Source organism: Lentinula edodes (assembly GCF_021015755.1).
Source record: "Lentinula edodes strain Le(Bin) 0899 ss11 chromosome Unknown C8R40scaffold_39, whole genome shotgun sequence".
NCBI lineage: Eukaryota > Fungi > Basidiomycota > Agaricomycetes > Agaricales > Omphalotaceae > Lentinula > Lentinula edodes.
This window is the reverse complement of record NW_025764345.1, coordinates 350308-363094: the sequence shown is the minus strand read 5'-3', so window position 1 is coordinate 363094 and position 12787 is coordinate 350308. Positions and strand designations below refer to the sequence as shown.

General features: G+C 45.0%; 5 protein-coding genes across 5 annotated transcripts; 2 read left to right on the top strand and 3 right to left on the bottom strand.

Moving 5' to 3' along the window:
- Positions 1–45: 45 nt before the first annotated feature.
- C8R40DRAFT_1162807 (uncharacterized protein) lies at positions 46–427 on the bottom strand (the record flags this gene model as incomplete). The annotated part of the gene is made up of 2 exons (XM_046230288.1): positions 46–177; positions 239–427. 2 exons carry the CDS (start codon positions 425–427, stop codon positions 46–48), a joined length of 321 nt encoding a protein of 106 aa, XP_046082320.1.
- Positions 428–2325: 1898 nt separating this feature from the next.
- Positions 2326–5248, top strand: C8R40DRAFT_1055325 (actin-like ATPase domain-containing protein; the record flags this gene model as incomplete). The annotated part of the gene is made up of 21 exons (XM_046224996.1): positions 2326–2410; positions 2461–2480; positions 2536–2616; positions 2668–2698; positions 2747–2802; positions 2859–2942; positions 3002–3104; positions 3157–3422; positions 3480–3587; positions 3642–3693; positions 3761–3814; positions 3884–3992; positions 4045–4070; positions 4136–4239; positions 4292–4447; positions 4493–4585; positions 4645–4679; positions 4733–4756; positions 4820–4842; positions 4894–5058; positions 5112–5248. The coding sequence occupies 21 exons, from the start codon at positions 2326–2328 to the stop codon at positions 5246–5248; spliced, it is 1812 nt and encodes a 603-aa protein (XP_046082319.1).
- A 274-nt stretch (positions 5249–5522) lies between these two features.
- Positions 5523–7460, top strand: C8R40DRAFT_1123313 (gulonolactone oxidase Lgo1). The gene is made up of 5 exons (XM_046228895.1): positions 5523–6030; positions 6084–6563; positions 6616–6804; positions 6857–7065; positions 7113–7460. Exons 1-5 carry the CDS (start codon positions 5734–5736, stop codon positions 7369–7371), a joined length of 1434 nt encoding a protein of 477 aa, XP_046082318.1. The 5' UTR covers positions 5523–5733; the 3' UTR covers positions 7372–7460.
- Positions 7461–7515: 55 nt separating this feature from the next.
- C8R40DRAFT_1174915 (ubiquitin-conjugating enzyme) lies at positions 7516–8380 on the bottom strand (the record flags this gene model as incomplete). Its single annotated transcript, XM_046232260.1, has 7 exons — positions 7516–7628; positions 7683–7857; positions 7916–7950; positions 8003–8039; positions 8095–8162; positions 8218–8244; positions 8305–8380. The coding sequence occupies 7 exons, from the start codon at positions 8378–8380 to the stop codon at positions 7516–7518; spliced, it is 531 nt and encodes a 176-aa protein (XP_046082317.1).
- Positions 8381–8586: 206 nt separating this feature from the next.
- On the bottom strand, positions 8587–12779 carry C8R40DRAFT_1162803 (uncharacterized protein; the record flags this gene model as incomplete). Its single annotated transcript, XM_046230287.1, has 15 exons — positions 8587–8634; positions 8689–8962; positions 9013–9064; positions 9103–9109; positions 9167–9292; positions 9345–9398; positions 9453–9526; positions 9584–9996; positions 10061–10140; positions 10193–10633; positions 10691–10962; positions 11018–11499; positions 11563–12045; positions 12101–12642; positions 12693–12779. 15 exons carry the CDS (start codon positions 12777–12779, stop codon positions 8587–8589), a joined length of 3435 nt encoding a protein of 1144 aa, XP_046082316.1.
- Positions 12780–12787: the final 8 nt, after the last annotated feature.

Here is a 12787-nt window from a genome sequence, read left to right as displayed (position 1 = left end):
CGACGATACATACCGGGTTCAAGCATAGGAGCTTTGAGTCCCCAATCACCATATGCCAAAAAAGACTTTCCACCAAGGTCTACCAATACCTTGCGCACTTTTGTGTAAACCCTCCACGAGACGATCATAATGCATGGGATAAGAAACCGGCTTCGAAATCTCTTTTGCAAGAGGAAACTAGATCCAGTAAAAAGATCCCAGGTGAATAGCCAGCTTAATTTTCGCGGGAGAAGCCTACTTGTTTTTTGGCTTGTCCGTTTTTCAATGCTTGGGCAGCTTGCACGGCCTCAGGTGTGAGTTTTGGATGTTTCGAAAGCGACTGCAAAAACGTCGGAAGGAGAAGGTGTGGACGAAACGGGTCTTTGGGCCATTGAGCAGCTACAGAGGATAGCTGTTGACTCAACTTTGTCGCGCCTTTGGTCGCCATCTAAGTACGGCCGTTAGTGAACGTTTGAAAGAGAGCCGGTAATTTGAGCGCTTAACTCCGATAAAGCGCTAACACGTGCCCTTTCGCGCTTGCATATGTCATTGTGAGCAACCTGCTCTCCTGCTCAATCTCATCTATCGGAAATCCGCAAGTTGCCATTGTCAAGAAAAATTAGGCTTTGACTAAGAATACCAAATTAGGTTAATATATTTTCCGTATAGTAATCCCAAGGTTCATCCCATACGTACGCAACTCGAGTATAAACCAACTTGTTCAACAGTTAATGCATATGCCAAATCATTCAATCTCTTTTTAAGGTTATAGTATGGAACACAAATTGATATCGATACCCTAGTATCTCATCCTTCGAGGCTCGTGTACTTGCCCTGGATCCTGCGCTCTAGATGGCGGGATACACAATTGCCCGCGTGCATCTCCAAGACTCCAACCTTGTTCCAATTTCAAATCCCAGCCTCATGTACACTGTACACTGTCAAATCAACTCATCGGTATTGTTCCTTCCATGACCATCCAGGCTTTTCTGGGTCTGGTTTCTTCACATGCCTTTATCCACGGAACTTAAGCTACTAACACGCAAGAACGCGTTGCTTTCAAGTCAAGATATGTACCTCTTGGACTAATTACTGAATGTCTCAAGTTCTTTCGATACAGATCAATCGTTGTATGGTGAGTACGAGATGAGGTAATTTCACACTGCGCTAGAGGAAAACATTCCCTTTCAGGTGAACTCGAGTTGAATTGGTATGAGTATTTCGACGTTGATAAATGAGTTTCATTAACGAACTTACAGAAGATAATTCCGCCTGAGAGGGAACTGAATAAATGGCGGTGTGAATTTGTGGCTTCAATTTGGCGTTTTTGCTTGACTTTTGCCAGTAGGTACGAATATGGTGGAGTATGTGTATCTTATTTGGACTACAAGTCTGATACATGGATTGATACTCGACTTTCAGTGATTGAAGGCGGGGGTCAGTCTCGATGCAGATGCAGAAGGTACACTATTTCGGGCGAGAATATTTCAGATGTCCCAGGATGTCCCCAAATCAGAGATGTCGGCATCAAAAATCTCGGTGAGGCACCGGAGTAAGTAGGACAAGGGATTCAACCTATTTGGGCTCTTTTGGGCAGGATTTGAGCCGCTAACGACACTAGGTTTAGGGTTAAGTACAAGTGGTCACGAAACGAAATATATATAGTATGAGTAGCAGGGAGATGCGAGTCTTGAAAGTGATCTTATTCCTATTCAAGTTGTTCAATGCCCCCATCGTGCTATGATGACAAAGACGATTATGGTCGGGATAGAGATTTACAAGAAAAACGTAGTAGTATTATCGGGTACTTAGTATCACTTTGACTTGTCAGTTTTGGCAGTCAGCGGATAGATCGGTGTATATAGGCATGCCCTGGTGGCAGTGTCGCCGCTACAACTTGGCGCTTGTACGAAAACCCTGCATTAACGTTCACTGTTCTCTACGTTCTCGACTACAATGAGTTGTTGTGGGGAACCAAAGAACTCTAACGATGAAAGGCAGACCAAAGCCGTTGTCGGGAACCAGATTATCAGCCAGCAACCCGGGCCGATGGCCGGTTTGTCGGAGAAGCCTGGAGCAGCTGTTTTTCAATCGCCTTCACCTCCTCCTGCAGTTTATTCCAATCAGTATGGTCAAAATGCACAGCAACCCTCATGGTCATTTAACTCTCCTTCTCCCCCACCGATGAATCAGTTTGGAACTCCTCCACCCGGCTCACCTCCACCTAATGGCTCATTCTCACACAACAGTCGCGTCGGAGACTCAATTGCAAGGCCTTCTTCCTCGTTCCAGGCTGGACATGGAGTTGGCGGAGGAACTATGTCAATATCAATGTCTCCTCCGCTCATGGCGCCCGTGCAAATCCGGTCAGACAGCGGCATTAATGTTGTAGGTGCAGACGAAGGGAAGATGTCAATTTCCATTGATTTTGGTGTGTCTTTTCTTCTATCCTTCAATGAACGCCTCTAACTTGCAATATAGGAACAACATTCTCTGGAGTGGTCGGTCACCTGAATAGATGTTGTACTGTGGTAACTTGATTATAGACTTTTACAGGCTTACGGCTCGTCAAGGATTTCTGGTGGACAGATTCAACAGATACTCACCTGGCCTGGTTCAGTGGAAACATATAGAAAAGTGTGTAAAAGCACTGCTTTTCATTATATTTTGCTTGAACCTTGCATGTAGATCCCAACTTGTTTGCTGTATGATGAAGGAGGTTGATCTTTTATCTTCATTCACAAAAACTTGACTGAACTCTTTCTAGGCCAGATTCTTGCTTGGGGACTTGAAGCAAAACATACAGCTTTACCCAACACCTACGTGAGATTACTTCCACTAATGTCAATCCTTCTTCTATCTCTCTTATTATGTTATAGCGTTGCGAATGGTTTAAACTCTTTCTGGAACCTCGAGCACTTCGTGATGATTCGGCAATCGATCCTCGTCTTCCCCAACTGCCGGTAAGTTTTGTACATTGAACTCCCGAATGCTTTACTTATCAAGTTTCTTTGTGTGTTAGCCTGGAAAACGTGCTTTCGACCTCATTGTCGATTTCTTAAGCTGTCTTTGGGAATACGCGAAAGAGCAAATCACTCGAGAAATCGGTGCTGTCGCAGATCTGGGTAAACAAATAATGCACATAATTGATATCTCATACTTACAGTCTCATACCAGCTTCTGCTGACGTTTGGTTGACTGTCCCCGCGGCCTGGGATGCTAAGGGTTGTGACCTAATGAGAGAAGCTGCTATTCATGCTGGACTCGTTCATAGCTCAAGAGCAGGCGACACGCAATGGCGAAACCGGCTTCATATCATCACCGAGCCCGAAGCTGCCGCTGTTCATTGCGCTCATCTTACAGATCTTCACCATCTACAACCCTCACAGAATTTCGTTGTTTGTGATGCTGGCGGCGGAACCGTCGATCTTGCTGTCTACAAGGTGTGTTTTTTTGTTCGTTTTTAAACAAATCCTCATCATTATATCCCCTTTCAAAAGATTATTGGACAAATGGAGAATTTGGAAATCGCAGAAATCGCAGCCCGCTCGGGGTCTAACACCGGAAGTCTCTTCTTGGACCTAAGATTTCGCGAGCTGGTAAAAACAGTACGCTTCTATGTGCACATATATTGTGTGGTGCACCTTTGATTTATTTCATAGCTTTTGGCTGATCATCCAGCGCATCTTGATCCTGCGTCACTAGCATATTTTAGTCAGTAGCCGCCACATTCGTTCTATCACTCAACATGAGCACTGACATGGGAATTGGCACTACCAAGTGCATTCGTTCAGTGAAACGGAAAAGTTAGATTACGCCGGTACCCAAGATGACGGTGAGTCGTGTGGTTCGAGGATGAGCTATTATGGAAGAAGTTGACCTCATGCGGATAAATCGGATTCAGACAACATGTTCCATTTCACCTGTTTTAATGTTGAGGACCCAGACGATCCGACGGTTGGATTAATGGATGGGCAATTGTCTATCCCCGGTGCATTAATGCGACGCGAAGTGTCAGTATGTCGGGCACAATGTTGTTTTCCGCAAAACTAACATTTTGAGTAGATTTGATCCGGTCGTAGAGCAGGCTAGTGGAAATTTTTTGCTCAGTTGTGTCTAGTTTTTCTCAAGTCATGACATTGCATTCAACAGGTAGTTGTCTTGATTGAGGACCAACTTTCAAAGGTCGATCAAAGGGTTGATGCCCTCCTTCTTGTGGGCGGCTTCGCCGGGAGTGAATATCTCAAGCAACGCGTCGAGGTGCGTATGAGTCAACCCAGACTGTCATCCTGCTTCATATCCTCTTATCTAGGAGCAATTCGGGTCTCGAATTCGGGTCATCGCGCGGCCTGCTGATGCCGATACTGCAACTCTACGTGGCGCTGCGAGATATGGATTGGCCCGACGCCCATTAGTTGCTAGTGTCATTGCTCCTCGCTCGTATATAATGAAGGCGAGAAGGCATTATGTTATAATCATGGTCTATCTTCATACTCACTTCTACCCGATTCAGGTCAAGCTTCCAGCCGAACAAGAAGATTGGCACAAGCGTCCTGCTTACATTCGAAACAACGATGCAGGTTATCCCATCTGTGAAAACAGGCGTGTATATTCCTGCTTCCCTCTTTCAAGAGATGTTCTATAATGTTGTTATCTAGATTGCAGTATCTTGTACAAAAAGGTGCGATAATTAGGAAGGGGTGAGTATTATAATAGCGAACCTCAGTGAAAACCATAACTGAACTTTATATAGGCAAAGGCTAACCACGAAATTCTGGTATGCATCAATATAATACAATTAAAGCCTGGATGTTTGGGATTCATATTAATCGCTTTCTAGTAAATTTTCGCAGTCGGTCCAAGGTCTGTAATCAATTCCCTCTGACTACTTCCCCTCTAACCCCTATACAATAGATTCATCTTTCGTAGCAGTCTTGTACACTAGCGAATCAGATAAAATAATGAGGTACAATGACGAAGGAGAAACAACCGAATTGTGTAAATGGACGGTTGATCTTTCTTCGCTTCCGGCCTTTCAGCAGAATGCATTAATGGGCCAATCGAGTGGATTCTATACCGGTGAGGAAAGTCTAAGCCCAAGCCTGGTTTTACACTCAATGCTCCTGACCCAGAATTCGAAATTGGCTTGGAATTGGATAGTGCTGAAGTGCGAGGGATTCTTTTGTATAACAATCAGGAATGGGGCCGGTCAGTACTTTCTTCCATATTGTTAAACCAAGCTGAACACCATCTTCAGAGTCACTTTTGATTTCTTAAATTGACATTGTTAGCTGTTTGACTTACTACGAATTGCTATATCGTATATCGCCTTCCTCGTTTTCTACAAAGGCCAGAGTGAATATTGAGTGGTACTATAACCGGACCGGTACTCTACGGTGACGTGCTACTTCTCTATGGAACGCATGTGAGTTACCGTTCCCAAGTCTTTCCGTTTTGTACCTTGAGTGCGATTTGGGCTCAATCCGTCCTCTTAGCTCTCGTCATCAACTCGGAATCACACGTTCCTTCAGGTTCCTTCCCGTACCAGGAAGTGAAGGATTTTTATTCGGCTGTTAACACGTTCGGCTTACTAAGCTTGAATCCGGACATTCCCGTAATATTACCCCTGATTTATCGGAGCAACGCGTGCTGGCTTAAAATGGAAATCGATCGAAGATGCGAGTCATCAAGATGCAAAAAAACATTTTCGTATATAAGGTCGACCGTAAAAATGGTTAGTGGACGCTTGATACCATGTCCTCTCGGGTCAAAGTTGACCTTCATGATATCCCCCTCCACAAACTCTATGAGATTCTTCTCCCTGTGACTGCTCCGTCTAATGCCGTCTTTTCCAACTGGGCAGAAACTTTCATTTGCACCCCTCTAGCTATCTTCGAGCCGCGTAATGAGTACCATTGTGAACTCATCTTAGAATTGGCTAGGCGGGAAGGGAAGGTTGTTCGTGTGGCTGGAGTGGGACACAGTCCTTCGGACCTAGCATGTACGAACGAGTTCATGTTGCGTACAACCCACCTGAATCGCGTTTTAACGGTAAATGTGTGCCATATTTAACCGGCTAAGATGTCGCTGAAGCTGTGTATCAGGTCGACAAGCAGAAAAGACGCGTCGTTGTTCAAGGAGGAATCACTCTACATCAACTTCATGCTTCACTTGCTCAACACGGTCTTGCAATGATCAATCTTGGTTCCATCTCCGATCAGACGCTGGCCGGAATCGTCACTACAGCGTCGCACGGAACCGGCATTGATTATGGCGTTATGTCTACTCAAGTTATTTCTATGATTGTACTACTCGCCGACGGGTCTCGCGTCTACTGTTCGCGCAACGAGCAGCCGGATTTATTTCTAGCCACTGTGTGCGGTCTGGGAAGCACAGGACTAATTTTAAACATCGAACTAGCGGTCGAATCTAGTTTCCATCTGAAAGAGGTTCTCGAATCTCGGTCTTTTGAAGACACACTTTCAAACTTGAAACAGCTCGTACACTCCTCGGAACATACACGATTTTTCTGGTTCCCAGCCACTGATATGATGCGCGTCAGCATGTCGAATCGTACGCACGAGGTATGCTCGCAATCATTAGCTATTTAACGTTGATTTACTTCTGATATTGTAGACCAAACGACCCGGTGGCAGTTGGTTCTATGATTCATTCATGGGATATCATCTTGTGCAATTGTTACTGTTTCTGGGCATATTTTTTCGAACTTGCAATACTTGGGCTGGTTTGCTTGCCTCTTGGCTTGTCAGCAGCGCGTCCTCCAGAGTAGATGACAGTTACCGCGTTTTCAATGTGGAATGCAGGGTAAGCGTTGGCCTTGAGACTGCTAATGAATATCCTTTTGACACCACATTAGTACCTTCAGCACACTACAGAATGGGCTATTCCATATGAGAACGTAGAACCGTGCCTTCGCAGACTACGCAAGTATTTTCATGAGATACTTGTTGATCCTCGGGAACGCCCTCATTTCCCTATTGAAATTCGGTTTTCTGCTCCGGACGATATTTGGCTCAGTCCGAGTTACAATCAGCAGACATGTTGGATTGGCATTGTACAGTATAAGTGAGTAGTCACTCAGTATTGTCTGCGTGTCCCTCAATACTCTTCAGGCCGTACGGCTTCAATATTCCTTACAGAAAGTTGTTCGAAGGGTTTGAGAATATACTATCAGTCTATCAAGGTCGCCCTCATTGGGCGAAAGCTCACAAAATTGGTCCGCAGGAGTTTCGAACTTTATATCCCCACTTCGAAGATTTCTTGCAAGTGCTACAGAAAGTGGATCCGAAGGGATTGTTTCGTAACGAGTACATGCAACGCCATTTCTTCGGACTACCTGTAGATGGACGATTGTTCAAGCAACGAAAGTAGAACTTTTATCTCATGTGTAGTAATGTCCGTAATATTGTATGCTCGATAATATCAATACATAGAAGACGTATCTCGCATTCTAATGATCAAGTTCATTGCTTTTTATTTGACCTTCTTAATTGACACAATTATTTCGAACTGACTTTAGATTCCCAGTTGTTCCTTGATAGACTCCCGTACTAGTCTCTCATACTCTTGCTGATTATCTCTATATAATTTGCAGCAGTCGATATTGGCACCACTTTCAAGATTGGGCTCTGACGTTTGAAACGATCAGCTTGAAGAACTTGAATCGACGGCATTATGCTCACCTGCTAACATGGAGATGACACTGAGAATAACTTTCTCAACACTTTGTACTGGGCTCCATCGTTCGGAAGCTTGCTCGTACATCGTGGGGTCGTCTCCTGGAGTGTGCAATATCGATATGCAAACGTTACCATCCGGATAGACTTGGAAATGCAAAAGATCAACAACAGATCGGTTCTGGAAAAATGATGAAAACGGCATCTCACTGTTAGGATGGAATAGAGGGGGCTCAAACTTCATTTTGAACGGTGAAAGTGGGTAATCGGACGGCTATTAAGGACATGTCAGATACCTGTTGAGTGCAAGAGTCGAGATTGAGAACTCGCAAATGTTAATTTCGCAGAAAACACGCCACCTTCCTATGAATTTGAGCAAGTGTTAGCTATGTTGCTGGAGTTTACAGATGTCACTTACAAATGGTGTGTCCTTGGGTCCGCAGATTAATGCCTCCCATGTGAAGAAATCAGATTCGGAGATGGGTCCTAGGGAAAAGCGCTCGATCTTCGGACCATATCATTACTCAAGATGTGTTCGCACCTGCAGTGAACATTCCATCTGGAGAACCTGCAAAGGGGTAATGAGAATGGCACTATTGAAATGTTTCTCTCCAGGCATTCGGCCAACCTCCTGATGTGAGTTGTTTATATTCAGTCATGAGGCGTCGTAAAGCAGTGGCATTACTTGTTCCACGCGAATTCATGTCAGAGTTTGTAGATGAGGAAGTGACTGTTCCAGTTGAAGCAGAATAGTACACGTCATTATCCAGACAAGGCCGAAAAATCCCCGAAACTCCGAAAAGCGCTAATCGGTTTCGGGCGTTCAACTTTCGAGATGGACCTAGTACAATCCGAGTACAAGATGATTATAGATACAGTGAATCTAACAAGTACAGAAAGTCAAGTAATATCAGGCATCATCCAATATCAGTCGAGGAACCACATTCATGGCCATCAACTATGAATTTGAGGTTAGCACTGGGCACCGAAGAAAGAAAGATAGCAGAAATACCTCTTGGAAGAGTAATTTTGCCGCATAAGGAATAGTTAGCTGTGCCATCTTTTTTGAGCTTTTGCAGTAGGTACACCATCCGTTGTACCCCATCAAACCACATTCCTGGCAGGCGTTAACTTCAAATTTGTCAGAAGATATCATAAGGCGCTCCAAAAGTAGTTGCGTGGCCCCGTAACCGATCAGGCAGTCTCGTTCCATTTCTCCCAGCCGAAGGCCACCTTCCCGAGATCGCCCTTCAGTTGGTTGTCGCGTAAGCGTCGCCCGAGGCCCCCTGGAAAGCTTGATCGGCGTATTAATTGAACGAGAGGAATAATATCGTACCTTGCACGAGCATGCATCTTGTCCATTACCATATGTTCTAAGGTTTGATTAGCTGCCAACGCATCATCATCCCGAAATATTCCAACTTACTAAGTTTCTATCGGTAGGCAGTGAATAAACCCATTAAACTGACTGTGTAATGCGTAAGTCTCACCTGATAATATATAGGCCCGAAGTACACATATGCCTCCAACGGTTCGCCGGTGATACCGCTGGTGAGCATATCTTTTCCGGAATAACTGAAGCCATTTTCTATAAGAATACGACTCATGTCTTCTACCTGTATCAAGGAATTTCAGTGAGAGGCAAGAGTGAACGCGGTGATTCCCCACTTTTGATCCACCGAAAGCAGTACCGTATTGCAGCTTGCCGTTCAGAACTCCCGCCTTGTTCACGTAGTATGAGTATCGAAATCTCAGAGAAAAAATGACCACCCAAACCTTTCCAGCGAGCAACTCGATCATCTTTCCCACTGTCATGCGAGATGGAAATCCGTGAGGGTTCATGATGGTATCTGTTTCGCAACAATAGTACTGCGTCATCATAGAATATGCAAGATATTTGGGCTTACCTGGGTTGATGCCTTGATCATTGAAGGGCATATCTTCCTGATTAACAATGAGACCACAAACGCCTTTTTGTCCGTGTCGAGAGGAGAACTTATCGCCCAGCTCCGGTCTCCGTGTTTGACGGATGAGGACCTTGATCAATGTCTGGTCGTTGTCCGTGTCACTGATCATAACTTTGTCAATATTGCCTGCGACGGGAGACTTGTAAGTCATGGGGGTATTTTTGTAGGGCACAGTGGCAGCTTGTCCGGTAAAACTATTATCGTTTGCGTTAGTTGGAGATTGCTTGTTGATATAGACGTCGCCCGGGTCGACCCTCTCCCCAACTCCTGCAAGGCCATCTTCTTGAATGATATCATATTTTTTGGCCTTTGAACCGTTCTCATCGAACGGAGCATCCGCTAACCGGTCAAATCTATCGTTCGATATCGTTCGACTGAGGATGTGCAATTCAAAGAAGAGGAAAGAGTTTCGCTTACGTGCCATTAGGATATTTCCGGATTAATGTTGCGTTCTTCCTTAAAACCTGGCAGCGTCCGTATCCACGATCGAGAGACGCCTGTGATATGATTTAGCAGTTTCTTATGAGAGTCGGGGGAAAAATTAGAAACCTTATTCAAGATCAGTGCATCCTCAATATCATAGCCAGAATAACTCATAACAGCGACCGTGGCGTTCTGTCCAGCCGGAAGACGATCATATCCGACCAACTCTATCGATCTGGTTTTAACCATGGGCTGCTGAGGATAAACGGACAGATAGAGCAATGTGTCGATGCGATTTAGTTGATTGTAACCGATAGCGCCAATCGCTTGTTTGCCCATAGCGCACTGGTAAGTGTTCCGGGGAGACTGATTATGGTGAGGATAAGGAATGAGCCCTGCCACAGCGCCAAGTAAGGTGAAAGGTTCGATTTCTAAGTGTGTCGTGGTCGCAACAATGTCAGATTCATACAGTGCGATGTATGCGTCGTTTTCTTCGTTTACATCGAGGTACTCTACGATTCCTTTCCGTAGAAAGTCATCAAACACGAATTGACCTTGCTTCAGTTGCTAAAACGTTTATCGCCACTCAGCAATTCAAAACCACATCAAATAGGAATCAAATACCAATATGTGTTCAGATGTCACCCGTGGACGCCCCTTGTCAACAATGATTATCGGACGACATATACGCCCCCCGTCACTAGCAATATGGACTGCCTGGTGATGATGATTGATATAAATACTCACAAACTCACTGATTCGCCTGGCGCGCCTCAGTTTACGAAACTGCTGCACAAAGCGCTTGGGATATTTTGTGAGTCCAATGATGGTGCCATTCACATTGACGATAAAGGTGTTACGTCTGTATATCTCGGCGCCTGTTGAAAGACTGATATCTGAATTGAGAAGTTGGGTGATCTATCTTTCCGAGGACATCGAAGGAATACTCACCTTCAACCCCAAGCATATAGGCTATACGAATGATGGGCTCTTCTTCCACATCCGTGGTGATATGCGTCATCAAGGCGAGATTCTTCACAAGACCGCAGGCTTCGCCTTCAGGAGTGTCACTTGGACATAACATTCCCCACTGACTTGGTTGCAGTGCTCGAGGTCCACTGACCTTTCGAGTTTTCTCAAATTGCGAAGAAATTCGGGTCATCATCCCCAATGCAGAGATGAAGCTGAGTCGGCTCAAGACGTGTGTGACTCCCGCGCGCTCCATCTTGAATCGTTTCAGCGACCAATTTCCAGTGGAAATTGCGCGAACAAAGCCGGACGTGATATGATCTCCTTGAAATTGCATGGTGTGCCACGCGTCGTATTCATTTACTCGAGAAGGTTTTTTCAGTGTTTTATCGATGGCTGTCTTGAGATTGGAGTTGTACGTTTTGAAAAGGTCCTCGAATAGCAAAGCAAGAAGCTGACCTGCTCTAAAGGTACACAGTGGCACGAGTGAGTTCTAGGAATAGCTGTGAGGGACACCAAAGACTCACAGCTCGAGACGTTTATTTCCGACATAGTCCCTGTCGTCTACCATCTTTTCATCGTTCATTGCCATAAGAACACGCCGGGTCATGGTCGCAACGAAAATTGCTTTCGAGCGGAAGTCAAGACCATTGACAGGCACATGGGCAAGCACGATTGTCGCCAAAGCTTCCAAGGCTTCTTCCCAAGCAGGTCTCCTGGGACCCATCACCCTCCTATTGACCTTGACGCGCGATCCAATCCATTCTAGAGCTTGTTGCCTGGTGAATACACCGAGTTTAGCAGCATCCTCAAGATTGGCGGAGAAGGCAACTTTGTAAGCTTCGGTATTACCGGCGGTCAGGAGAAGAATTTCCTTGTCCGATTGAATCCCGAGAGCTTTGAGGGCGATCACGATAGGAACGTCTTCGTGTATTGAATTGTGGCGAAGATAGATTTTCCCTTTCTTTGTGGCGACGTATGTTTTCGATTTGAGACCGCCATGCGTCGAGCTATACAGTTACATGAACAATGACAGCCGAAAAATAGTTGAAAGCAGAAACTTACGAGGTACAAGAAGCTTGGACGATACCCTTCACAGAATCAGTCTCGACAATGATACGATTCTTGCTCAGTTGTTCCTGAACTAAAATCACTTTCTCCGTACCCTTCACAACAAAATATCCACCAGGATCGAGTGGACATTCCGTCATACGAGCCAACTCGGCCTCGCTCTTTCCCGTTAAGACGCATTTGTTACTTCGAAGCATGATGGGTAATCGTCCAATATTGACATTTCTCTGGACAATTTTGTTACCCCGAGTGTACTGAACTGTGACAATGATTGGTGCAGCGTAGGTAATGTCGCGAAGACGACATTCATGAGGGGTCACTTGTTTGTCGACGGTCTCGACCTCATTCCGGTCTGGAAATCCTATATTGATGTCGGTATATTTGAGCCAGAATCGAGGATCGACATCGGAAGTGATTTTGTTGTTAGCTTTCACGACGTTTTTAATATCAACATCGACAAAGTAGTTAAAAGAGTCAGTGTGTTGTTTAACGAGGCCTTTGACTTTTAAAAACGCAGGAAGTAAAAGCCATTTATCCTACGACTTCCAATTTAGAGAGAACGTGGAAGAGATATCAGAGCGCGCACCTCGACCGTTTTAATGGGATCTGTTAAACCAAGTCCCCGCCACTTTGATCCAGCATCATCCCAACCGGTTTCTTCAGTTTCATCCATGACAATTC